At 36.7% G+C, this 25,388-nt stretch overlaps 4 protein-coding genes across 6 annotated transcripts; 2 read left to right on the plus strand and 2 right to left on the minus strand.

Moving 5' to 3' along the window:
* Window positions 1-815: 815 nt before the first annotated feature.
* LOC106296019 lies at window positions 816-2,486 on the plus strand. Of its 3 annotated transcripts, none has more exons than XM_013732061.1 (4): window positions 816-1,038; window positions 1,260-1,873; window positions 1,940-1,990; window positions 2,071-2,486. In XM_013732061.1, exons 1-4 carry the CDS (start codon window positions 982-984, stop codon window positions 2,393-2,395), a joined length of 1,047 nt encoding a protein of 348 aa, XP_013587515.1. In that variant the 5' UTR covers window positions 816-981; the 3' UTR covers window positions 2,396-2,486. The 3 variants fall into 3 exon arrangements, with proteins under 3 accessions (XP_013587515.1, XP_013587514.1, XP_013587516.1); XM_013732062.1 differs by having other exon boundaries at window positions 839-1,038; window positions 1,260-1,496; window positions 1,574-1,990; XM_013732060.1 differs by having other exon boundaries at window positions 818-1,038; window positions 1,260-1,990.
* Window positions 2,487-2,818: 332 nt separating this feature from the next.
* LOC106296021 lies at window positions 2,819-4,465 on the plus strand. The gene is made up of 3 exons (XM_013732063.1): window positions 2,819-2,989; window positions 3,216-3,931; window positions 4,053-4,465. The coding sequence occupies exons 1-3, from the start codon at window positions 2,933-2,935 to the stop codon at window positions 4,381-4,383; spliced, it is 1,104 nt and encodes a 367-aa protein (XP_013587517.1). The 5' UTR covers window positions 2,819-2,932; the 3' UTR covers window positions 4,384-4,465.
* Window positions 4,466-10,048: 5,583 nt separating this feature from the next.
* Window positions 10,049-11,634, minus strand: LOC106343892 (UDP-glycosyltransferase 75B1). Its single transcript, XM_013783245.1, has one exon. The coding sequence runs from the start codon at window positions 11,507-11,509 to the stop codon at window positions 10,088-10,090; it is 1,422 nt and encodes a 473-aa protein (XP_013638699.1). The 5' UTR covers window positions 11,510-11,634; the 3' UTR covers window positions 10,049-10,087.
* Window positions 11,635-13,435: 1,801 nt separating this feature from the next.
* Window positions 13,436-24,399, minus strand: LOC106294676 (callose synthase 1). Its single transcript, XM_013730291.1, has 43 exons — window positions 24,249-24,399; window positions 23,534-23,745; window positions 23,361-23,461; window positions 23,155-23,273; window positions 22,967-23,060; window positions 22,768-22,878; window positions 22,553-22,669; window positions 22,385-22,477; window positions 22,214-22,305; window positions 22,011-22,137; window positions 21,777-21,914; window positions 21,624-21,700; window positions 21,443-21,536; window positions 21,192-21,311; window positions 20,991-21,108; window positions 20,574-20,911; window positions 20,451-20,503; window positions 20,307-20,367; window positions 20,078-20,159; window positions 19,939-19,988; window positions 19,782-19,868; window positions 19,534-19,671; window positions 19,351-19,445; window positions 19,182-19,266; window positions 18,934-19,094; window positions 18,747-18,870; window positions 18,570-18,667; window positions 18,357-18,486; window positions 18,096-18,247; window positions 17,826-17,935; window positions 17,622-17,747; window positions 17,462-17,530; window positions 17,190-17,379; window positions 16,956-17,115; window positions 16,698-16,817; window positions 16,457-16,575; window positions 16,289-16,372; window positions 16,094-16,206; window positions 15,789-16,018; window positions 14,555-15,355; window positions 14,432-14,482; window positions 13,999-14,184; window positions 13,436-13,916 (listed from the first exon to the last, which is right to left on the minus strand). The coding sequence occupies exons 2-43, from the start codon at window positions 23,718-23,720 to the stop codon at window positions 13,668-13,670; spliced, it is 5,850 nt and encodes a 1,949-aa protein (XP_013585745.1). The 5' UTR covers window positions 23,721-23,745; window positions 24,249-24,399; the 3' UTR covers window positions 13,436-13,667.
* Window positions 24,400-25,388: the final 989 nt, after the last annotated feature.

The following is a 25,388-nucleotide window of genomic DNA, read 5'->3' on the forward strand; positions in this document are numbered from 1 at the left end:
AAATTAGATTTTTTCTTATATGTTATATTTGGAATTTTTTAAAATGACATTAAATTACAAAAATGAAGAAACCTTATATGTTATTGTTATTTAAAAAAAAACGACTTTAAAATACAAAAATGAGGACACCTTATATGTTATATTTTTCTTATATGATTTTTTCTTATATGTTATATTTTGAATTTTTTAAAATGACTTTGAATTACAAAAATGTAAGTTTTCCTTAAGTATACGACTAAAAACATTAAAATGACATGTATCAATTCGATGGTTGTTTCGAAAGGTTTCAAAGCCATATGGAAGATAAAAGTGAAAATAATTCAACTGTGAAAACAATATTGTTCACTTTTTTCAAGAATGTGTTCGATGAAAAAAATAATGTTTTTATGTCATAATTTGTTTAATGTCCAATCCGATCAACCCATGATGTATTAATTATAGTTTTGTTCCATTATTTTTAATAAAAATTGTTCCGATCCATCGGAAAGAAATTATATAATAACAACAAAAAATATTTTATATATATAAATAAAATGATCACATATATAAAAAAAAAACTATCGATAATATATGCAAATAAACTCATGCTGCACAAGGAGCATATCTTATCCTAGTTAATAAGTAAGAGATTAAAGTCACGTGAAATTTATTGTTGTATCTAACTCGGTTTTCTTTGTCAACAAAAGTTATTGTAGAATGAACGAGTGGTGCACGGTGAATGAATATTGTGTAACAATATATAAATGTAAATTGAAGTAATAATATAGAAAAGTGGAAAGATTCCATTATTGTGTTTCCCAAAAAAGGAAAGTGGAAAGAAAACAAGCTTGGTAACCAAGCCTGACCTGCTCTCTTTTAAAATGTTGGAGTTGGAGAAGAAGATATATGGGAGATTTTTTAATTTCTAATTCATCAAAACATTATTTAAGGTTTGTTTGATTCTGTGTGTGATAGGTGATCTGGAGGTATATTGAATATACAATGTCTCAGCTTCTCTCCCGTCTCTCCAAACTCTCGTCCCGGAACAAGACTGTTCTTGTACGTATACGCATCTCTCTCGCCCTCTCTGTCTATTGGTTTGGATCTCTAGTAGTTAGGTCTTGTTAAATTAGATAAGACTTTAAATGAATACCAATGAGTTTGTCTCTGAGTATTGACATCAGGAAGATAAGGCTCGGAGGGTTGAGATTGCTTCTTGGCTTAGCTATACAAATAGTGTTTTGGAACGGTTCTGATGTCTGATTTACTTTACTTGGCAGAAACACAAGAACTCTCGTTTGTTATCAACCAGCCCGTATCTGATTGTTGGCGTATTTGCCGAAGATGCTAGGGCAAGAGGTGGCGGCTTTCTCGGTGATATCCTCTTGTTCGACCCGGCAAAGGAAGAGTTACTCACCGTGCGCGACAAAACAGTGTCCGAAGAGCTTATTTGCTCAAAAGTGCTGGGAGCGTCACATGGATGGGGTTTTTTCTCTGATCTGCGCAATCATAACTCCGTACGTATCACCGACTTTTTTAATCCACTGGCTTCCAAATCAGACAGCAAGATAATTCCTCTGCCTCCTCTTACTAGTATGATCTATGGCCAAACCGAAGTGGTCTGGAACGTGGCCATGTCGTCCTCTTCTCCTTATCGTCAAGACAACGAGGAAGGAGACTGTGTAGTGGCTATCAAGTTCTTGGGTAATCAGTTGAGCATGTGCAGGCCTGGGCGTGACCTAGCTTGGACTAACAAACTGATCCCTTTCGTCGGCTTCGAAAACTCAAACCTCATGTATTCAAAGAGAGATCAAAGGTTCTCCCTGCCTGCTCCTGGAGGCAACTACTTATGCTCTTGGGATCTCCACTTCGAGAACGAACCTAAGTTCACTGAGTTGGTGTTCCGAAACCTTCCTGAGTTGCCTCAGTCCGAATGGGAGCTGATGGATTCTTGTTTCAGGGAGGACCATTGGGTGGAGTCACCTTCCGGCCAAAGTTTCCTAGTCAAATGGTATAATAACAAGTAACATGCATATCACATAAATTTTATCAAATTTTAATCATAGTAATCTGTCTTATGTGTCTGTGCAGGTACTCTCATGTACCTCCTATAAGATGCAAAGAGCCGATGGTTATGGTGTTTAGAGAGGACCAAGACACAAACGAGGGAACAAAAACCATGTCTTACACCGAGGACATAGGAGATCTTTGCATATTCCTTTCGAAAAGCGAACCTTTCTGCGTTGTGGCTAGCTCTTTCCCTGGTCTCAAGCCCAACTCCATCTACTTGATGGGCCGTTGCTTTGCTGTTTACGATATAACCACTAAAACCTCCCGTCACTTTGAACGTCCCAAAGGTGTACCAGAAAGTCTTACTAATTTCCTCCCTTACTGGCTTCCTCCATTTTCTATCTAGTTCTATGGTGTGTTGTATTTCGATTTCAGTACTTTCTCTCGAGCGTTTGGATCGCTATGATCTAAGCTTATAATCATCTTAATTTATGGTATGTGACACTTGTTCTTCTAGAAATTTTGGCCCCCATCTCGCATTACGATAATCACTTTAATATTTAGAAACATACAAAAATATTAAGCAACAATGCAAATGTTTATATTAATTTACACAGAAAAATTTGTGAAGTACAAATTTATATGAAATGTAGTCGGCTAATCATATTATACTATAAGTCACGTGAAAGTTATTGAATGCACTTGATTTCTTTGTCAACAAAAGTTATTATTGACTGAACCAGTGGCCCATGGTAAAATGAATACTTATACCAGTAGCAGCCTGACTTGCTCTCCTTTAAATGGTGGAGAAAAAGATATATTGGAGGCTTCTTTATTTTCTAATTCTTCTTTTTCTGTGCAACCTATTTTCTAATTCATCAAAACATTATTTAAGTTTGTTTTAGTTCTATGTGGTTTGATTCGAAGGTGTCTTGAATATACAATGTCTCAGCTTCTCTTCCGTCTCTCCAAACTCTCGTCCCGGGAGAACAATGTTCTTGTATGTAAAATCTTCTCTTGGCTTCTTTGTCTATTGGTTTAGATCTGTAGTAGTTAGGTCTTGTTTAACTGGGTAGGCTTTTAGGGAACACCAAAGAGTTTGTGTCTGAGTACTGACATCAGGAAGATAAGGAACGAAGGGTTGAGATTGCCCCTTGGCTTAGCTATACAAAAAGCGTTTGGAAACTACTGTTCGGTTCTGATGTCTGATTTTCTTTACTTGGCAGACACACAAGAGCAGTCGTTTGTTCTCAACCAGCCCGTATCTGACACTTGGCACTAGGGTCAAAGAAGTTCTGCCCGGTGGCTGCAAAATTGCAGATGTTCTCTTGTTCGACCCGGTTGAAGAAGAGTTAGTCACCGTCCCCGACAAAACAATTCCCAAAGAGCTCATGGACCAAGAAATGGTCGGTGCTTCCCATGGATGGGGATTTTTCTGTGCTCGGCACGATCGTTCCGTACGCATCACCGACTTATTCAACCCTTTGGCATCCAAATCAAACCCCACCGTGATTACTCTTCCTCAGCTTACCGCTCTGCCCTCTAACCAAATCGAAGAAGTCTGCAACGTGGCAATGACATCGTCCCCTCACCTTGAAGACTGTGTAGTGGCTATCAAGTTCTCAGGTAACCAGATGAGTTTGTGCAGGCCCGGTCGTGACCTTGAGTGGACTAACATCTTGACCCCTCCTAACTGCTTGGAAAACTCAAATCTTATGTATTCCAAAAGAGACAAAAAATTCTACTTGCCTGCTCCTGGAGGTAAATACTTGTTCTCCTATCATCTTCACTCCAAAGAAGAAGATATCCCTGAGGTCCAAGAGGTGGTCTACCGCGGCCATCCAGAGTTGGATCAGTCAGAATGGGAGCTTTTGAGTTCGTGTACCAGGACGGAGTATCTTGTGGAGTCACCCTTTAGTGACGAACGTTTCCTAGTCAAATGGTTTTATCTCTATACACCCCTGGTTTTGTTTAATAGATAAAATGATTTACCGGAAGCTTTTATACGATAGAACTAGAGAAAATGCTGAGAACACTTTTTTGTTTCTTGAACGGCGGTGCAGGTATGCACTTGGTTTCTACTCGTCGGTGTTGAAAGGAGTCTACCACATAACAAAGAGGTTCATGGTGTTCAGAGAGGAGGAGACTACAGAGGGAAGCATCATGTGTTACACTGAGGACATTGGAGACATGTGCATTTTCCTTGCAAACAGCGAGGCTTTCTGCGTCCCCGCCAGCTCTTGCGCCGGCCTCAAACCCAACTCCATATATCATATGGGACGTGGCTTAGGTTTTTACGATCTCACTACTGGAAACCCACATCAGTACCTAGCTCCTGATGGTGCACCCAGCGTTCTCTCGCAACCTTACTGGCTTCCTCCTTTTTCTACCTAGAGGTAGTAGACTAGTAGTAGTAGTAGCTCTTGTTGTGTTTAACTCTTGGTTACTCTTGACCAGTTTGAATTTCTTTAGATAATGTGACTGTTGTTTTCGGTGCAATTTAGATACTGATGACATATCTTTGATATTTCAGCTTATATATAGTTAGTTATATATATATTAAATTGTTCAAGACATAGATAAATGTATTTTTGTGTTGTAATGAAAGTGATAGACAAGGGACAAAGTAACAAGACTAGCAACCGTTTACAACCATTTGAAATATTAACATTCTTTTTGAACACCCGTCTTTGTCTTTAACCTCCTCTGCTTCACTGAACAGAATCTCATCCACAAAAGCCTCAATGTTCTTATCAGATGACCCACCTTCTCTACCCGCTTCAACCGCTAAACGCTTCAATTTCTCAGCGTTTTCCCTCAGCTCTACCAACCTCTCATCCATCACCGCTTCCAAACACCTCCTTATCTCTACCGCATCGGAAACGCCACCACCGGAACTCCTAAATCCAAACTCTCAAGCGTTGAGCTCCACCTGCAGTGAGTCACAAAGCAACCTACGGCTCTGTGTCTTAAAACCTCCACCTGAGAACACCAAGACACGATCATACCAACCTCCTCGAGCTCCTGTCTGAAACCAGCAATCTTCTCAATCTCTGTCGCGTCCTCTCGTTCTGTCTTCGCTTCTCTGTTGGATTTATCCTCTATGAGAGCTCTCGCTAGCTCCCCAATCTGTTTCTTGGACAGCTCAACCATTGTTCCAAAAGAAACGTAAATAACAGAGGATTCTGTTTTCGAGTCTAGCCAACGGCTTTAACCTCTACTTGTCTACTTTGATCTCTTGACAAATGTTGCTCAAAAAAAGATCTCTCGACAAATCTACTGAGACGAATGTTTCATCCGACTTGATCTAGAGCCAACTCTGCTATTTACTTTAAGTCGTGTCATCTTTTTCTAGTGAAAATAAATGTGGTTATGACATTTGTACAAATCACTTATCGAATAATGTTTAGAAAAAAATATGCATCAAAATTTTTTTATTAATTTTTATCAATCATTCTGATTTGGCTTTATTTTGATATTACAGCTAAAAACATTCTTATTTATTTTATGCAAAAAAACCTATATCTTTCTTTTATAGGCAGAAAAATCTATAAAATAAAAAAATTATCTATAATATCAAATAAATTAAATGATAAATAATAAAAAACCAACTATAAATAATTATAATTTAATTGTGGGTGTTTTTTAATTATTGAAATATGAAATAACGTAAATACTATTTACATATCACATTTTAAGAAAAATATAAAACTGATCGATCGACGTCGACTAAAACTGACTGATTACCGATTCCCTTTTCTTTGAGAACCCAGTGCCGAGAACAACTATTTATTTGGCTTTCTTCCCATTACTTGACTTGACTCTCTAGCTACATTAACATTATTCTATGGACCGGAACAGCGAGTGGCTCTTCTAGGCGGGCAGCTCTATGACAATTGATAATTTATATAAAAAATGATACAAACTATTTTAATTGTTAAAATTAATTATTTTAGACATCACATATTATATTTTAAAATATTTACAACTTATAACTTACAGTTACAACAAATTTAAGTATATCAAGAATCTTTGCAAAAAAATCTAACAGTCAACTCACCAACAACCTATAGCTTACAACTAAATTTTTAGAGTCTGAACCAATCATCACCTATATCCAAAAGTTGTTTGGTCCGGGCCGAAACATAAGGTTCAGACTCTTGTCTTTTTGCCTTCACAGCAAAAATTAATAGATCCAAGAAAAATGGGAGCCTCGATATACAAGAAAAACTTTATAAAATAACAATGTTAGTACTTAGGAGTATGATATTTTATTAATATATAAAATTGTTAATTTAATGAAACTTTTTTTATTATTATTTTTTTCTATTGTACACACACACACACATATATATATATATTCTAAAATTAAAAAAAATATTTGATTTTTGTGTATAGACATTAATTATGTTTTTTTTAATTTGGCATTCATACTTTGTTTACTAAATTATTTACTGTATATAAAATATGTTTCATAGACTCTAACTGCGGTTTTATATATAACTTTACTAATTATCATCAAAATATATTAAATATTAATAAAACATAAAGATAAATTTATTATGAATATAAAATAAACAGTATAATGGTTTTTTGTACATGTATACAATCTATATACATATAATTATTAATTTATAATTTTAGTGAACCATATATTTTCATAGGATTTTTTAAAGATGTTATTATCTTATTATTTTATTGATTTGTGTCATATTTTGAACCATCCCAACTTGGGACCGGAGAAATTGATTAATTTATAATATTTATTAATTATTAAGTATTAATTTATATAGTTTTAATAAGATAATATTTTTAAAAATCATATGTAAATGTATGGTCCCGTTGAAATTAAAAATTATAATTTTGTATATATACATTGTACATAGCTACAAACAAACAATTGTATTATTTTCTTTATTTAACAATAAAATTATCTCTATATTTTCTTAAATATTTAATAAATTTTGCTAATATTTAGTAAAATTATATCTAGACCACATTTACATTTCATAAAACATATTTATATACAACAAATAATACAATAAAATAATGTGAAAGTCAAATTTCAAAAAATTAGTTAATTTATAGGGGTTTTTGCAAATATAACTCAAAACTTGAAATCAAACATAAAACTAATCCATGTTTTTTTGGAACTTTGACTTGACTTTTGACCCAAAAAAAAAATACAACAAATAATACAATAAAATAATGTGAAAGTCAAATTTCAAAAAATTAGTTAATTTATAGGGGTTTTTGCAAATATGACTCAAAACTTGAAATCAAACATAAAACTAATCCATGTTTTTTTGGAACTTTGACTTGACTTTTTCATCCTCAAAGTTCAAATAATTCACGAAAATGCTATCAATTTTTTTTTTTGAAAATTCATATTTTACTCTATCACCCTCATCTTCCTCAAGTATTCACAATATTGTCACTGCCATCAATACACCAACCACTATGAACAACCAATTTGAAGCTCTTAATGCACCTAAAAATTGATTTACACTCTTTCTTTCTCAATTCTTATGAACTAAAAACAACATCTCTTTCATTTTCTCTCCATATTCATCCAAAAACCTGCAAAACAAGATAAACTAGTGAGAAAGACATGAGACAAAAACAATAAAGTTTGGTGTTTATAAGTTCAAAGAAATTAAAGAGAAGTTGAAGAGTTTTAGAATGAGAAACATACTATTTTTGTTGCAGCCATTTGAGAGGAAGAGAGAGAATGTGTAAATTTTTCTATATATATGGAGACAAAAATTCTAATAAGGTTAAATATTTTCGATCAGAAGACTTACTAGACGACTTACTTGTAAGTCGCCCAGAAGACTTCAATATTTTTAGCGGGAAACTAAAATATTTTTAGCGGGAGTTAGAAGACTTTCAGAGAAGTCTTCTAATCGCTAGACGACAGACCCTAAACATAACCCCTAAACTAAATGAACTTACTAAACACTTTATAAAATTAAATTAAACTTAAAAAATGTTTACTATACACAGAAATAATTACATGGTAAAAATTTAATTTTTCAAAAAACACATTTAAGCTTTCCAAAATCTAACCCTAAGAATACATACAATATTACAACATATGTTGTCAAACCCTAGACCAAAGAATATCATGATTCACTACTTTCACTCATCTATGTTGAAAACAACTCAATTTTATTATATCTTAATTTATATCATTTAAAACTGTTTATAATTACATGATTTTAATTTTTCGCTTATCAAAATATTTATAAATTATTTTTAAGATCAACTATACCAGACGACTTCCGTGGACGTCGTCCAGAAGACTTAACAAAATCTCAGAAGACTCAGAAGACTTTGCGGAGCTATATTCGTAAAAATGAGTTCTATTTTTTTGTTTTGTCACAAGCGACTGGCTGTAATTTCACAAGGCTTTTAGGTTACTTTTGCATTTGATTCAAGTTTGGATATACTTTTGCAATCAAAATCAAGTTTTGAGTCATATTTAGTAAATCCCTCTAATTTATATACGGTAAAATCAATTATTTTTGCTTATTTTATAAAAAATATTCTAAAATAAAAAAAAATCCAGAAGTTTTTTATATAAATTAATAACTCTATAAATTACAAAATATCATAGTCCCAACATTATTAATTTATAGAGTTTTTACTATATATCTAATTCAATTCGAGTAACATGTGGACTAACCTTAACCAAGCATCTTTTTTAACATCTCTAGTTTAAGGTTTGATTAATTCTATGTGATGTGATCTTAGCTTATAATCATCTTTATGTTCCCTTTTGACGTTATTAATTTATGGTATGTGACAATTGTTCTTCTAGAAATGTGCTTATACATCAGTGCGGCAGTACCTAGCTCCTGATGGTGCACCCAGCGTTCTCTCGCAACCTTGCTGGCTTCCTCCTTTTTCTACCTAGAGGTAGTAGCTATTGGGTGTGTTTGATTAATCTTAGTTACTCTTGACCAGTTTGGATTGCTTCCTTTAGATAATGTGACTGTTGTTTTCGGTGCAATTTAGATACTGATGACATATCTTTGATATTTCAGCTTATATATATAGTTAGTTATATATTTTGAACACCAACAAAAAAAAAATATATAGTTAGTTATATATATTAAATTGTTCAAGACATAGATAAATGTATTTTTTTGTTGTAATGAAACTGATAGACAAAATCTCTCTCTTTCTTTCTCTCTAACATCTCTCTAAAGGTGGTTTCAGAAAAAGCTTATCGTTGGTGGCCGGTGGCTTTAGCCATCGGTTACCATCTTCTCTTTTTTTGTTTTTTGTTGTAAATATCTTCGATCTTCTAGATCGATTGTCTTTTCCGCTTGTCGAATTTTCTCTTCGCTTAGGCGATTTCGGTTGATTCCGTTTAGCGGATATCTCTATTCCGTCGCGGATCTTTTGTTCGCTTTGGCGATTGTATTATAGTTTTTGTCTTTCTGCTTCTCTGCTCTTTGTGAACTTCTATTCCGATCAACCATGGAAGCTTTGATTCTATTTGCTGGTTATGCTCTGTTTTATTTTGAAATAGGAATCAATCTTTGCTCTGTGTCACAAGCAAAGTTTCCTTGTTGGTAAAGAACAGAGATGATAGTTGAAGCAGTGGGGAGATTCAGCACAGATTCAGATGAGGCGGAGTCTATAAAAGACGTTCCGACAAGGATTTGTTGCTATCTCCTTGAAGCTTCTCTCAAAGTTCACCTCTAGTAAATTGAAGAAGAACTTCCAGGGATTGACGGCGATCAAGAGTTGTAGAAGCAAGCAAGTGGAACAAACTTTCCGGAGAGACAGACCGGTGGTTTGGTACCGACATGTAACCGGCGAACCATGGATCAATCTCACCGTTTCCAGAAAATTCGAAGCCCCTGCAAATGCTACACGTGTTTTGCATTAAGTTAATATTATCTTTTTTAGCTTGGGCTTCGTATTGGGCTTAATTTCAATTTTGTAAGGGAATGGTTTGTCTACTTGTAATGGGTTTTCGTTTAATAAAACGAAATGTTTGACAAAAAAAAAAACGATGAGAAAGCACTCAAGCAGAGCAGACAAAGTAACAAGACTAGCAACAGTTTACAACCAATTGAAGGATCTAGATTCCTTTTGAACAGTCATCTTTGTCTTTGACCTCCTCTGCTACACTGAGCAGAATCTCATCCACAAAAGCCTCAATGTTCTTATCACATGACCCACCTTCTCTACCCGCTTCAACCGCTAAACGCCTCCAATCCTCAGCGTTTTCCCTCAGTTCCACCAGCTTCTCATCCATCACTGCCTCCAAACACCTCCTTATCTCTCCCCTCTCCACCAATCCTTCCTCGTTCTCTCTCACCCTCACACCTGTCCTCCACAACTCCTCCAGAAGCTTTGCAGTCGTCGGTTGATCCGACCACATCGGAAACGCCACAACCGGAACTCCAAGAACCAAACTCTCAAGCGTCGAGCTCCACCCGCAATGAGTCACAAAGCAACCAACCGCTCTGTGTCTCAAAACCTCTACCTGAGAACACCAAGACACGATCATACCAACCTCTTCCAGCTCGTGCCTAAAACCAGCAATCTTCTCGATCTCCGACTCGTCCTCTCCCTCTAACTTCGCTTCTCTGTTTGATTTGTCAGTTATCACCCACAAGAACGGTCTCTTCCCTTCTATGAGAGCTCTCGCTAGCTCCCCTATCTGTTTCCTGGACAGCTCAACCATCGTTCCAAAAGAAACGTAGATAACAGAGGACTCTGTTTTCGAGTCTAGCCAACGGCTATAACTACTACTTTGATCATTTGACAAATCTCTAACTGATTCTGTGAACATCTCCGAAGGAAGTAAAGGACCAACCGCCACCATTCCGACACGCGGTAAAGCCTTTAACGCCTCTTGCTCAAGAGAATCGAACGTGTTAACGAGAATCTTCGGGTTGGTTTCTTCTATGAGAAGCTCCATGAGTTCTTGAAACAAGTTGTACACCCCTTGGTTTGTGTTAGCAGGCGTGAGGAAAGAAGGAAGATCACGGACTGCTATAGACGAAAGGTTCTTGAACTCGAGACAAGAGCTGTTGTTGTGCCCGTTGAAGTGGTTGTAATAGATGTTGAAAACCAAAGCAGGTTGGATCCAGAGAAGAGCAGAGGGGAGCTGAAACCTACTCGCCACTTTCGGAGCCCAGTTGAGGAGCATCGTGTAGACCAAGCAAGTCACCGGAGAGTCACCGTTCTTGTTACCTTCGATGAACTCCGACAGGGCTTTCTCGCCGTTGTTCTTGAGGTTCAGAGACCGGCTCTTAATCTCTTCGGCGGTGGTAAGGCCTCCTTGGTCGAAGCCGTCGGAGAAAGCAAGGAAAGAGAGGTTGTTGTCAAGGTCGCTGTGCTTAGATATCATGGAGCGGTGGAAGACGGAGACGCACGTGACGAAAGTGACACGTGCGCCGGTGGTTCTGATGAGGCGACGAGCGAAATGGAGAGATGGGTTCACGTGGCCTTGAGCAGGGTACGTTACGAGTAGAAAGTGTGGTGGTGGTGCCATTAATTGTTGTTTGTTTTGTTCTTCACACTGAAGTTAATGAAGTCCAATACAAGATTATATGTCTCTTGGAGTCTTGGGGTTGTTATATATATATATAGGGAGAGAGAGAGATGTGTAATTAAATTTTGATACATGGTCAGGTATGCATGCACATGCAATGTATACGTCTTCATCAAAAAGATACGCAAAACTGTATCAGACTGCTTGTGACGTCTGTGGTTAGAGATGTCAAATGGGCGGGCTATAAATGGGTGGCCCGTGTCCAAATCGATATGGTCCAAAATGGACAGACCCAGATTAAACCATAATTAAAATTTGTCCAGATGGGTGAACCCAATTATATTCATGGACAATATTGGGCTTAACCACTTGGACAATGGGCGGCCCAATAAACTTAAATGTCTAGGGTTTGAAAAATTGGGAGAAAACACAAATCACCTTTTTTTTTCTTCCCGTCTCACTCTTGTGTTTTTTCTTCGTGTTTGATTCTTCCTCTTCGAATCATCGTCTTCGATTTTTCCTCTTCGAGTCCTCGTCTTCGATTCTTCCTCTTCGTGTTCGATTCTTCTTCCTCGTCTTCGTTCTTCTTCAATTTTTTTTCGATTCTTCACCAACTTCTGATTTCATCATCTCTTAAGATTTGATTTTTCGTGATTTGTGTTATGGGTTTTCACTATTAGCTACTGATTCGTATCATCTACTAATATTGTGTTATGGTTTATGTGTTAAATAGATCGGTGATTTGTGTTCATAACGAAGTTGGTGGCGAGTCTGGCGACTGTTTCTGTTTCCGCAAGTCAGACGAAATTACGAATTTTTTAAACTTATCTTGAATTTTTTATAACTTTGAAACATGAAGTTTAAAACTTAAAGTTTAAGTATGTGACATCTTTAAAATTGAAAACTTAATAATCTTTAAATTTTTAAAACTGAAATTATGTTGTTTACTGTGGTGACGCTCGCTGGTTTGTATGTACCCTTTGGCCTTCTTCGTGTAAAAATCCAAATTTGCGTTTGCAGACTTTGACATTGACGTATGATTGGAGATGCAAACATTTAACTCTGTTTCCCTTTACAGCTGACAAATTGTTGTAGTTTTGTTTGAAAGTAAAGATGCTTGCTACCCTTTTTAATTCACCAACCCCGTTTAATTATTGTTGTTTTTTTCACATAGATTAAAATGATAATTAATTTTAATACACGTTTTTGCTTATACAATTTCCTTTTAAATATAAGTTCTAAAACAGTGACAGACTTACAGTTATTATAAACTAAAATATTACATTTTTAATAAAATTGTTTTTAAACAAAGCTAAACCCTAGGATCATTCTAATGGTTTATTCTATTATTTTCAAAATAGAATAGAATTCAACACTAATAGTATATTATTTTAGAGTGAAAATCGAGTAATAAACAAAAAATAAAAAAAAATATTCTATTCATAGAATAAATCCAATTTTTATTTTATTATAGAATGTAAAATATAATACTAAGTTAAAGATATTAGAAGTCTGTCTGCTACTGCTGGAACGGAAACCCCTAAGTTATCTTATTTCAAACAAGACTAGTTTGGTATTGCTAATGTGTCATCATTAATGTTTGTCCTTGTTAGGTCTTCAAATTTCTCGTATTCTTCTTCTACGATGTAATAGATTGCAAATCATTATTAATAAAACAAAGTGTTAAAAAAATGTAAAATATAATATTATTAGAATATTTTTATTCTAAATTCTATTTTAGAATGAAAAATAATATTTCAAATTCTATTTTAGAATGAAAAATAGAAACTGCTCAGAGATGCTTTTAAAAAAATATATTAACAAAGAACACGCTAAACGTGAGCAAATAATTACTCTATCGTTATCATCATTCATGACGTGTACAGTGTACTAGAAAACGATATATCATATGTGGAGAAGTTCAAATGATTAACATGTTCTTGAGTCTTTTAAATCAGCGGGGAAATGTTAAGAGATACGTCTAACTTTCCTCCATGCAATGATTGACCTGCTTGTGAATGAACCGAAAAAAGAAAGAAGAAACATAGTTGTATGATGGTTATAAGGCTGACGGTTATAAGGCTTAACTTTTTTAATGTAGATAACTTGTGAATCAAGCAACATATAACCATTAATTTATATTTACATATGTTATGTATCACTCCTTGTTTTTGGAAGACCTGTCTTTTCTGTGACCACCAAGAATACGAGAAATTTGAAGACCTCTGCTAAACGCTTGGTTAAAGAGCATTCTTGTCTGGAACTCGGACACAAAAGGAAACCAAGCCAAGAAAGCAACCGGCGTGAAGAGAAGCAATCCCATCACGATCTCATAGCCACGTGCTAGCGTCCTAACCGATGACCATATCCTTAGATGTTGGATCAGAGGCTTACAAGCTTGCGCAATCTGATGAAGAGGACAAAACAAACGAAACCAATGTCACAAAACCAGACAAGAGAGGAGTTTGATGGAAGAGAAATATACTTACAAGAAGCATTCCCCAGCCAGTTGGCATGAAGGCAAGCATGCAGATGAATAAGTCTTTGATTGTTATCAGAGGAAGTGCCAGGAGAGTTATGAGAATTGTAACAAATGCGAGGAACACAAGACCCTTTATGATTCTGAATAGAAGCTGGAAACTCGTGCTGAATCTTCTCCTTCCCATCCCCAAACCCTGCAATGATCATTACACTACATAAGTAGGGCCGGCTCTCAGATTTATAGGGCGATTTATTAAAGATTTCAACTAAAATTATTTTTTACAAATTTGGGAGCCTAAAATTTTTTTCGGAAGTGCCTATCTCTATATAACTTTTTTCAAAAACTTTGGGGCCAAAGCCAATGTTTTATTCGGCTTTGTCCAAGATCGGCCTAAATTCTCAATGAAAATCAACTGAGAATGTGAATAAAAAGATTCATACCTTCACAATGAGTAGAAGGAATAAGATGACAAACCATGAAGCTCCATAAACCTGAAAACACACCAATTCTCATTAATCAAATTCATTAATCAACTATTTAGAGTTATAAGCTTATAGCATTACCCAAAAGCTTTGATTCTTCCCTTTAAAGATACTGAGCTGATACACAAGCCCATACTGAAATATAAAGAACCTCAACGCCAAGAAAATCTCAAGTACAATACCGCGGACCCCCGAGTGCTTAAGATGCTCCAACTCTTTCTCCCACCAAGACTCCCAACTCTTCTCAGCCGGAACACCGATCCCTCCCCTGTTGTATATCCACTTGTTCCAGTCCGTCCAGTCATCAACGATCTTCTGCCACTCGAAGCCAGAGGGATTAAACAAAAAGGGGGCAAACAGCCACGTCACCACCATGAACCATATCGAAACAGTGATGAGAATATAAGTCACAACGCCCCGGTAAGATTGACCAAAGAGCTGATACACTAGCAAGAGAATCATCAGCTCGATGCCCTTCACGAAGTGGCTGCGGGAATAAAATCTATAGTTCTCGGCGAATTTGGCGTGGAAGACAACAAAGCCGCGGCCTGTTCCTCTGTACTCAGCGCCTCCGTGGAACAGTGTCCTTCCGTAGTAATGCGTCTTTGTGCCGAGCTGGAACGTGAAGAAGACAGAAGCGAGTTGTAGCTGCATCAGGACAAACTCGATTAGTGCGTTGTGGAAGCCTCTTTCGAGTCCAATCTCCATCATCATAGGGAGAGCCATTAGAAAACCGATCTGCACGAATGATTGGGAAGCGAGAGCTGCCTCGAGAGGCCTGTTGTTACGGAAAGCTCGTTGGTTGCTTAACCCTTGTTCAAGCCCACTGAGTACTAGGTATAACCGGCCGTAGAGAAAGACATATACTGTAAGCACTGTTAACTGTCAAAACACACACACAGAAAATGGCTTCAGACATAGACATCTAATGATTGAGACCAATGTTCAAGAAATGGCTAAGCATTAACTAGATGCTCTGTAGACTTTAACAAATTATTAATTTATTTTATAAACATTTTACATTTATATCAAATATTTTAGTTTTTGGTTTAATTATAAAATTATTTTGATGAATTATTAAATTAGATATACAAAATAAAAGAAATTAGATAAATTCGTGAATTTTTACTAACATTATTATTTAATTTAACATATTTATACTAATTTAAATCGATCTAAAGCGCTTTAGAACGATTTAAAATGGTTTAAACCGATTTGAGTCTTATAAATCAGATTTTAAGAAAATCGTTTATTTGCCACCTGGACCGACTTTTAAAACCTTGACTGAGACAGAAAAGGGAAAAACTCAACTTACCATGGTACTGAAATAGAAACCAATGGTGGTGAAATAACAAGACAGCATCCGGAAGAAATCAAAACGGTGTCCCAGTCTGTACAAGTCGCGGCTCAGAGTTTGCTCACCGTTTCCATTGGCGATTTTGGCCTCAAACATTGAGATCTGGTTGAGTCCCACGTCTCTCCCTTTACCGACTTGTATATATTCATGATGAGTTACGTTTCCTTCACGCAGAGTTGAGTTAAAACCTGAAAGCAGTAATCAGAGGTATGAGATAATGAAAACTACATGAAGTTACACTAGAAGAGATCAAGCAAGTAGACCTGCAAAGATGTCTTCACTAAGGTTGATGACTTTAGAAGCTTTGCAGATACCACCTCTGGTAAGGTGAAACAGACGATCAAAAATATCTGGATGACCGTAATGGAATCGTATCCTGGGAGCAGCAAAAGAAAGAACACATTAACTTTGACAATCACAATATCCACATATTTCACAATAGGGATGATAATACTTACTTTAAGGGACTAGCTAGCACCCTTTGCCCAATCGTTACAAAGCTGTTCTCCTGATTTGACATAAACCATGCAAGAGAAGACACACTGTGCCACAAGAAACCACAGACATAGGAGATCAATATTGTCTAAACAATCTAAAAGAGAGAAACTAGATCATCCAGTAAGTACCTTCCAGTGAAAATATGCTCTCTGAGACCAAGAATGGTAGGGAATCTCACGCCTCCATGCTTAACAAGAAACTCTTGCAGCAAGTTCCTCATTTTGAAAGCTTCCTCCATATAGTTATCCTGTTTTGTCAAGTCTTTAGAGGTTAAGAGTCCCCATGATGCTCATTTTTTAACTACTCATAAGCATAAATGAGATTTATTCGGTGACACATCCTAGACAAAAGAAAATTAATGCAACGCACCTGGTTCATGTCAATTGTTTGCAACCCTTCTCCACGTGTAAAAATGATAGCATGGTTCTGATTTTCCGGCTTTCCCTCTCCTAGTATAGCTGGCCCCGGAAGCTTAATCCTATAAATGAGCTGAAAGAAAAGAAATATAATCTCAGTCTCTCCACAAAGTAGAGCAATAGCATCAAATATCCTCTGATCTCATCTTTGTAGTTTAGAAAACACACAAGAGTCCACTGGTTTGAACAGCATCAATACTCATTTATGTACCTGATCTAGTGTTTGAACAGATTCAGAAGAATCCATTGGTTTGGTCTGTGGAGCAGCTTTCACAAGAGCTGAGTAATAAATCTTTTCCTCTGTCCCCTTATAACTTTCTTTATGTGTTTGCTCCACCTCATCAATATAAGCAACACGAATAGACGGATACCTAACACAAGAGAATAAAGGCTAAGAAATTAATAACAAAGAAGATCAAAGGATGAAAAACAATGAGGACATTACGTTGTCATAAGTCTCAATATGTCTTTAGCACGTTGGTCACCAGATCTCTTATGAATACTGTATTGCTGGCAGGAAACCACAAAGGTGAATTTCATATCCGCAAGTGCCTGACACTGTGCCCATAGTGACTCTCCACTCTTTGATGCTTCTTCACTGGTTAACTCGAGAGCCTTGTAGCCTTTCAATAATTCTAAAAACAGAAAGGTAGTTTAAGGAGTGCTTTCACACTTGACAAGAATCAAAGGAAACCACAGTGGAGATTATTCAAGTACCTTCATCCTTTGCCATGTCAAGGAAGGCCTGAAGTTCCAAAGCCTTTCGATAGTACATCATGCCTCGCACTTGTTGAAACAAATCAAAAGAATCAGGACAACAGGTTTATTACTCCAGTTATAAAAATGAAGAGAGGACACTAAAGTCTACAATACATACCAGTTTTAGTCAGAGTTTGGCCTCTGTAAGATGCCCATAGACGAAGCTCCTCTTCCAAATCATCTTTTGTTCTTAGTTCTTCTTCGCTGCCACATTTAACTCGTTCCAGGAAGTTCGTCCATTCGTCTGATGTAAGCCATGAACTCAGCTGTTTCCTCAATTACAATTATAGCGCCATGTGAAAAAAGGAGAGAAAAGTGAAACCTGGGAAGATCTTCTGCAAGTAAAAAAGTATGGAGACTCCATCTTCATTTTGCTGTTCTAAACCAAATATGGAGAAAAGAACATCCTCTGAAAAGTATGGTGTTAGGACCCTACGAACAAAAAGAAGAAGCAAAATGGGAGTTGTTAAGATAGAGTAAGGCTAAACCTTTCCACATTCATTTACTGCTTGTATGAAACATGAAACTGAGAGGACAGTTAATAGATGTGTCATAGATGGCCATGAAATAAGTTGAAAGTGATGGAACCTACGAGAAGGAAAGCATATTGCGGATCTTGGGTGCAGGAGGCATGTCCATGAATAAAGAATTTGAAAAGAAAGTAAGACGCCTTCGAGCTTCCAAGTTGGACGGAACATCCATAGCTGACTCCTTGACAGTAAGCAAAAGATGAAGCCTCTTGATCTGCAAAATGACAAGAAAAAGAAGCAAACCACTTAGACGCTCCTCATGCCAAAGAGAGATCATGTCTAATGAAAACAAGAATTAGACAAATGAAAGAGAAGAGCCTTGCTTTTTCTTTCCAGGCTTCCTTTTGAGAGTAAACTGGGAACTGAAGCTGGCTGAAATATTTGCGCTGCTGATGAAGAGGGGTCATGACGTCGTACTTGACATAAGCTCCATTGTGTGCAGTCTCTAGTAAGCTATGGATTGAAAACTCTATATCAAAGTGCTTAAAACAGAAAAAAAAAATGTTTGACCAGGTTCATGCAAATGGTCTTCTTACCTTGGAACTTCTTCGTCCATTATGTCTCTAGTCACCACTTCTAACATGTTCAGCAGGACGATTACAATCTGATCCTTGTCCTCCTCTCTGTTTTGTATCTGTTGCAAGTAGAACAAACAAGCTCAGTAATTTCCTTAAATTCATGCAAATTTTGGCAGAGATGTTCAGCATTCGTACCAAATATTCGATTAGCTGAACAAACTGGCCATACAGATCAGGAAGAGAACTCAGGTTCAGTTCTGTTATCAGTGTTTCTTTCTCGATGTGTTCATCAATCTTGGAGAAGATATCATTTATGACCCTGGACAAGAACAAGTTAGAAAAAGGCGGTTGGAACAAAGGAAAAGAGATTTTAATAACTTACTGTCTTTCTCGTTCTCCAATAACCAAATAATTAATGAGATTCTTGAACGAGGCATAGCACTCGCTAACTGCACAAGTCATGTAGCTGTCAACAGCCAGTCTCTTTTTCAGTTCACGGTCTTTTCCATTGCTGTCTTTGGCCATATCCAAAGCTATTGGGATCTATGACATTTAATCAGGAGTGCATCAGAGCAAGAAAAAGGAAATGTAACACAAGAAGACATAATAAGTCATAAGATAAATCTTCACCTTACTAGCCAGTAGAAAAGGTGGCCACCGGATAAGATCCAAATCAGGGTCAGACCAATATGGCACAAGTAAAAGTTCCATTTCCCTGTACACAAACCAACATTATCACATATCATTAATTTCAGATTCAGACAAAAGATAAATATATATATTTGAAGCCAGACTTTACCTATCACTAATCAAATCCTCTTCTCGGAAACTACTGATTATTTTGTTCCACATCTGAGCAAAGCGCGCTGCTTCCTTGTCTTTACTAGATGGTAGCTGGATACCAAAACAGAGAACACAACCTTCAATAAAGTTCTGATAAAGAGACAGTGAAAATAGCTAAGCATAACAGCGGTAATAAAACCTGATCAAACTTCCGAGAGAAAGTAGCCTTAAATCCCCTTTTCTTTGTATCGTCGCTGTTATCATGCGGTACCAAGCAATCATTAAAGGCCCCTGGTATGGACTGGAATCTTGACCTCAACATTGCAAGTGTCCGGATCTGAAGTGAAACAAACTTCTTTCAAGAGACTATCTCACTTGGTAACTAAACAAGTGAATGTATGCCACTCCGAAATGTAAATTAAGTAGTCCTAGTTGCTTTTTTAATACCTCTCCAAGACGGCGGAAAGCTCCATTCAAACCTCCAACCAGAGTTGAGACGATAGCATACCATATTTGAGTGTCCATGAAATAAACCTGCATATAGAAGTGACCACCATAAGAACGAAAGAGAATATAAGAATTAACAATATGTGTAAAAACTCACGAGAATAACCGGTGACCACAGTGCAATGACGACTCCTAAATTATTCTTTGCTGCAGAAACAAACAAAACAACGACAGAGTTATTAGACAAAATAGCATTACACAATAATAACAAATCCCAACATTCTATATTCCATTACCATGAGGGAAAAACTCATGCCAGCTGTAGACGGATATACGGATTCGCATTATATCTTTGGTTGGACCAACAAGTGGCTTAATCTGTTTTAAAGATGGAAAGCATGAGAAAATATACACTGATGGACTGATATGAATATGATGAATCTCAGTGCCTGTTAATAGAAAAGATTCTTTCATATTTCTCTTGTTACTAAACATAGACATCACTACAAAAACATGTGATAATACCTCAGCGTAAAAACTAAATGCCAGCTTTGAAACCAGAAGAACAATCCAAAACATCGTGTACCTAGAAATCACTAAGTAGTGTTAACAGACCAACCAACATTTCACTATTTCAGCCTGAGGGTGTAAAGATTTTAGGCTCCTTACTTGAAAAGTGACAACGCACTCTCATGCATACCCCTTCCTATGTACAGCCGAGGCTGCATCACCAACAACCATGATAAGCCAGATCATTTAATCAAGATAAAAGGCACATGGATAAGGTCGTACCTGAGACCACCACATCATCAGCATCATTATCTTAAAATCAGATCTCTCAAGATACCGTCGAATGAATGGGAACAAAAACAGCAACGCAGAAAGCATGTTCGGGGACAAGTAGATAAGAATCGCCACAATGAAAACGGAAGGCGAATTATGGCTGTGTCCACCAAACCAATTCTTTATGGTCAGCGCAAAGCCAGAAGCGTTTTTCCAGCTGTAGGCGTAAGCAACTGGCATGACTATAACCCACCCTGCAGCCGCACCAGCCTTCAAGACGTATCTGAGTTTCACATAGTGTGACATGCTGTGTCTTGCCTTCCAGCTCAGGGCTATGTCAAGGAGAGCTGTGAAATATTAAGAGAAAACAGTCAGAAAACTGATAGGAAACAACAGAATTTTTTTAACTGTGTAATGCATCATCACCTTGTGCAAGCTTTAGTACAGCTGCAGTAATGAAAATGCTCAGAACCTTTAGGAAGACATCACCCTGAAAGATGGCACTCAACTCTCCGGATCCATTCCATGCAATAACAATCATTGCCTTAACAAGAAACGATACATCAAATAACACAACAGGTGATAAAAATACAATATATTTGGAAGATAAGCATACTAAATACGTACTTGCAAACTCAGGATGTAGAAGCTCCACATTCTATCAAAGCTTCTAAATATATGCCAGAAGGAGCGTATCTCAACAAAATTGACTTTTCCCATCCACCGATCTCCACTATTTGATTTTATCTGCACCATTATGAACATAAATCAATGATTTATAGATACAGAAAACTTGAGGCAAACGATGTATCAAAATTTTGCTAACATAAGCAGGAAAATACAAGTGCAAGCCATTATTTAGTCTCTATTAGTCATACCTCGCTGTTCTCAACTCGAAGTTCTTCAGTTGTCAGGCAAAAGAAATCAGCATCAGCTCGCATAGGCCACCCTAAGCGAAAACATCGAATTGACCTGCAAAGTTTACAGGCAACAATGGATTAAGACCACCATTAATTATGATGGATAGCATGAGATTCCAATTAGTTTATAAGCATTTACCAAAAATACTCATTCAAGTCATCATAGTTTCTCCAAACAGAATGCTTTGACTTTCCATCTCTACTTCTCTTTGCTTCCTGTAACACACAAAGATCATTGAAGGAAGGCTCAAGAAGAAAAGCCACGGATACAATAAACTGAACCAAGTATAACCTTTGCTATTGTCTTGTATATAGGAGTCACTACTTTCTGCAGGAAAGCTTCATCGTCACCACCATAAGCTGGCTTTACATGCTCCCCTGTTAGAGAACTAACACTACCAGCCAACATACCATACAACTCGAAAGCCATCTGCACATATACAAAAAAAATTAAAATTAAACTTAAACAGCTAGGAAAATGTTAAATCTTCTTCTCAAATAATCAGAAACTGAATTGGATCCGTACATGGTGGTATATATAACAGAGGCATTCTGGCATGAATCTCAGGTTTGCTGCTTCTCCCCAGATCAAAAGATACAGTCCCATGTAGAGCAATTTACGCTGCTGTACCTCTTGTTGAATAGTCGGCAACCTTCAAATTCCAACAAGAGGATAAATTAGACAGTAAGTACTATAATCTGGTAAGTTAATAAAGTATGAAATCTCACCAAAGACTACTTTTCCGACCCAAGTACTTGCACCACTTTTTGTAGTTTCTGAACAGTTTCTTCATCACTATGGTCAAGGCCCGATCATCCAACTAGAGAAGTTATTGTACAACAATCCCTTTAGCACAAATGCCTAAGCAAAGAGCAAAAAAAAGACAACAAAACGCATACCTTTGGTTCTTGTTCTGGTCTTGGATATTGTCGGATGTGGACATTAGCAAGTAACAAGATCAAGTGCTCTCGTTGATTGGAAACACTATCTTCCTGCACTCAAATTGTTGAATAAAAATTCAGTAAATACAAAACTTTCCAAGTCAGAATATTCTCTAACAAAATCACCTGGAAACCAAACATGGACTGAAGCCAGTCTAGAATGTCTTCGTCTATTTTCTTCTTGTGACCTGCTTTCCATGGCAATCCCCTTATATTTCTAAGAGCGGTTACAGCAGCTTGTATCTGCAGAACATCATTCAAAACAGATTGTTAAGAGTGAAAAGACAATTATTAAGAAAAAAAACAGAACATTAAAAAGCTAAGCAGGTGGATTAAAAAACCTCAGGCAATCTCATTATAGCCTGATTCTGACTATCAGGGTCTAGGGGAAGTATATTGTAAGGCTTGTAAATCTGTGTCTTCTCTTCCACCTTCTTCTGCTGTTGCAAAATCTACAGCAGAAGGAAAAAAAAAAAAGATGATAAGAAACAGATGTTGATCAATAATACTACATTGGATAATATCTATTATCAGCTTCACCTTTACAGGCACTGGCACATCTTCTGTCTGGTTAACAGCCTTCAAGACTTCAAAGAGAACGGCAGCAGTTTGATAGGCCTTTGTAAGTTGAGCACTACAGGTAAAAAAGTATGAATTGAAAACGCAGTGAGAAGATAAAAGCCCCAAGTTTGAATAAGTTTTTGTATTCAGTCAAAACACAAACTAACCGGTCAGCTTTATCAGCAGCATTCAAAGCGTGGATGTACTTCTCGTAGTAGTGTTGATAAAATCTCTGCATCTCACGCGCATCACTCTTTTGCCTTCCTGCCAAAGTTGTTTCATTCTCCTAGTAAAACCAAAATCAAAACCGGCATGAGTTTTAACACACAACACAAAGATGTTAGTGAAAACCATAGTGTTGACATTCATTCACCCTTTCTAATCTTTGAAGAAGAGCAGTCTTAAACTGGCGAACACCACGTCCACTCGACGTCGGATCAAGCCTATGCGCCTTCTCAAATGCGTAAAATCGACCTGGTAACATTAGCCAAGATCAGTCAAGATGAGTAGTCAGCTTTCACTAACCAAAATCAAAAGCAAACTCACATAGGTAAGCAACTCGTGGGTTACTAGCTTCAACTTCATTAGCCACACGAAGAATCGGAGCAATCTCCACTAAAGAAGATGGCACCACTTCACTATCTAGCATAGCCTCCCCGAGACTACCAAGGGTCTGAGTCCGTTGAATCGGCCTGTGCGGCCGAGACGGACCAGTCTCCCTTCTTTGAGACATCTTCTAATATCTTCCGACAATCAGTCTGAGCTTATAGAAAGAAAAAAACACAAACATGAGCAATATAAAAGAGAAGGAACCAAAATTAAATATCCTAAATAGTAGTAAGATGTTACTTTAATAGGTAAGCAAACTTTCGATTCATCTTTGCAAAAGGTTATTTAATCACTATACACCACGTAATAAACGAGAAAGGCTATCTTCTTTTTTTTTGAAAAGAAACAAAAGCTGCAGACGATGTAAAGCACAAACCTTTAGCACAATTCAACAATCCATAAGTAAAATTCTGATTCTAGAAACAGAAAGTTCTAATCTTTACAAAGCTTGTAACCAGTTTAAGCAAGCTAAGAACAAAGACCTAGAAGATGGATCATCATGAGGTAAGTAAAAAAAAAACAGTGAAAGTTGAAATTTTTCGAAACCATAGAATCAGATAAGTGAAACCCACAATAAAAACAAGGAAAATTCAAAAGACCCAGAATCTGCCAAAATCGAAACACAGTGAAATGACCTAAGCTGATCAATCACCTGACGAGAAACAGAGGACCAAATACTCAAGCAAGCGATTGATGAGCAGGAGTCAAAGTCATCAGCTTTATTCTTCGCCGGTTAAACGGGTCTCCGGCGACGAGAGTCGACTAGAGAGAGAGAGAAAACGCCGGAGGAGGAAAGCAACGGCTTCAAGTCAGGCGCCAAATTTCTATATAGGTAGACCTTTCCTTTTTTGCAGCCTTTCTTTTGAACCACTAATAATTTGCCACGTCATTATTACTTAATGACGTTTTTATATTTTTGGAAGCCGCTGATTCGTTTTCCTTTTTTACTATATTTTTTATCTTTTTCTTAATGTACATTATGGTTCGAAAAGTCAAATGAGTAACATTACGTCCAAAATAATGATTGTCACAGTTTTGTATTCTATTGGATAAAACATAAATAAAAGAGTTCAGAACTTTACTTTAATTGACTCGTGGATATTGTATATTAGTTCAATTATTATTATTGAAGATGTTTATTAATTATTTAATATGAGATATGATGTATCCATGACTCATCAATTTTGAGCAAAGCGTTTGTTGGACTGCAATGTCATCAAACTTGATTTTCCTTCGAAATTTCTATATAAGTGTTTCTCTATATATGATCATCATATATTAAGAAGAAAATAAATGATCATAGCGACTATTAAACATTTATTCTATTAGCGTGTCGTCTAATCCAACTAGTAGTGATCATTAGTCAAGAAGAGTGGTCTAACAGTGGTCTGAGATATTATTCTAGGCTTTCTAGCTAATTCACACATTTTCTTCTTTCTGATAATTAAAACTAAAGAATAAATGCACAACTTTTCTACCCACTAGATATTTCCAGTAGTAGTTTATACACTCTATTATCATTCTTTCTCCTTATACAAGTAGCTTTTTATAAAGAGGTACCAGCTATAAATAAACCATCTGTTATAAATTAAGCATTGAAATGATCATCTACTTCTTTACCAAACTCAAGCACTATGATCATCCACTCCTTTACCAACTCAAGCATTATGATCATCTACTCATCAAGCATTATGATCACCCACTCATTTACCAAATTAAGCACCATCTTTGTTATTTTATGTATTGTTGTTCACTATAAATACCATCACTCATCTCACTCTTTTGTACACCA

Source organism: Brassica oleracea, chromosome C5 (assembly GCF_000695525.1).
Source record: "Brassica oleracea var. oleracea cultivar TO1000 chromosome C5, BOL, whole genome shotgun sequence".
Lineage (NCBI taxonomy): Eukaryota > Viridiplantae > Streptophyta > Magnoliopsida > Brassicales > Brassicaceae > Brassica > Brassica oleracea.

Excerpts from the sequence above, each read along its gene's own strand:
- LOC106294676 (XM_013730291.1), bottom strand. The coding sequence starts at position 23,720 with ATGTCTCAAAGAAGGGAGACTGGTCCGTCTCGGCCGCACAGGCCGATT. Across the intron at positions 23,061-23,154 it reads GCTGCTGATAAAGCTGACCG|TGCTCAACTTACAAAGGCCT; the intron begins GTTAGTTTGTGT and ends TTTTACCTGTAG. Across the intron at positions 22,670-22,767 it reads CTATAATGAGATTGCCTGAG|ATACAAGCTGCTGTAACCGC; the intron begins GTTTTTTAATCC and ends GATGTTCTGCAG.
- LOC106296019 (XM_013732060.1), top strand. The coding sequence starts at position 982 with ATGTCTCAGCTTCTCTCCCGTCTCTCCAAACTCTCGTCCCGGAACAAG. Across the intron at positions 1,039-1,259 it reads CCCGGAACAAGACTGTTCTT|AAACACAAGAACTCTCGTTT; the intron begins GTACGTATACGC and ends TTTACTTGGCAG. Across the intron at positions 1,991-2,070 it reads CAAAGTTTCCTAGTCAAATG|GTACTCTCATGTACCTCCTA; the intron begins GTATAATAACAA and ends GTGTCTGTGCAG.
- LOC106343892 (XM_013783245.1), bottom strand. The coding sequence starts at position 11,509 with ATGGCACCACCACCACACTTTCTACTCGTAACGTACCCTGCTCAAGGC.
- LOC106296021 (XM_013732063.1), top strand. The coding sequence starts at position 2,933 with ATGTCTCAGCTTCTCTTCCGTCTCTCCAAACTCTCGTCCCGGGAGAAC. Across the intron at positions 2,990-3,215 it reads CCCGGGAGAACAATGTTCTT|ACACACAAGAGCAGTCGTTT; the intron begins GTATGTAAAATC and ends TTTACTTGGCAG. Across the intron at positions 3,932-4,052 it reads GAACGTTTCCTAGTCAAATG|GTATGCACTTGGTTTCTACT; the intron begins GTTTTATCTCTA and ends ACGGCGGTGCAG.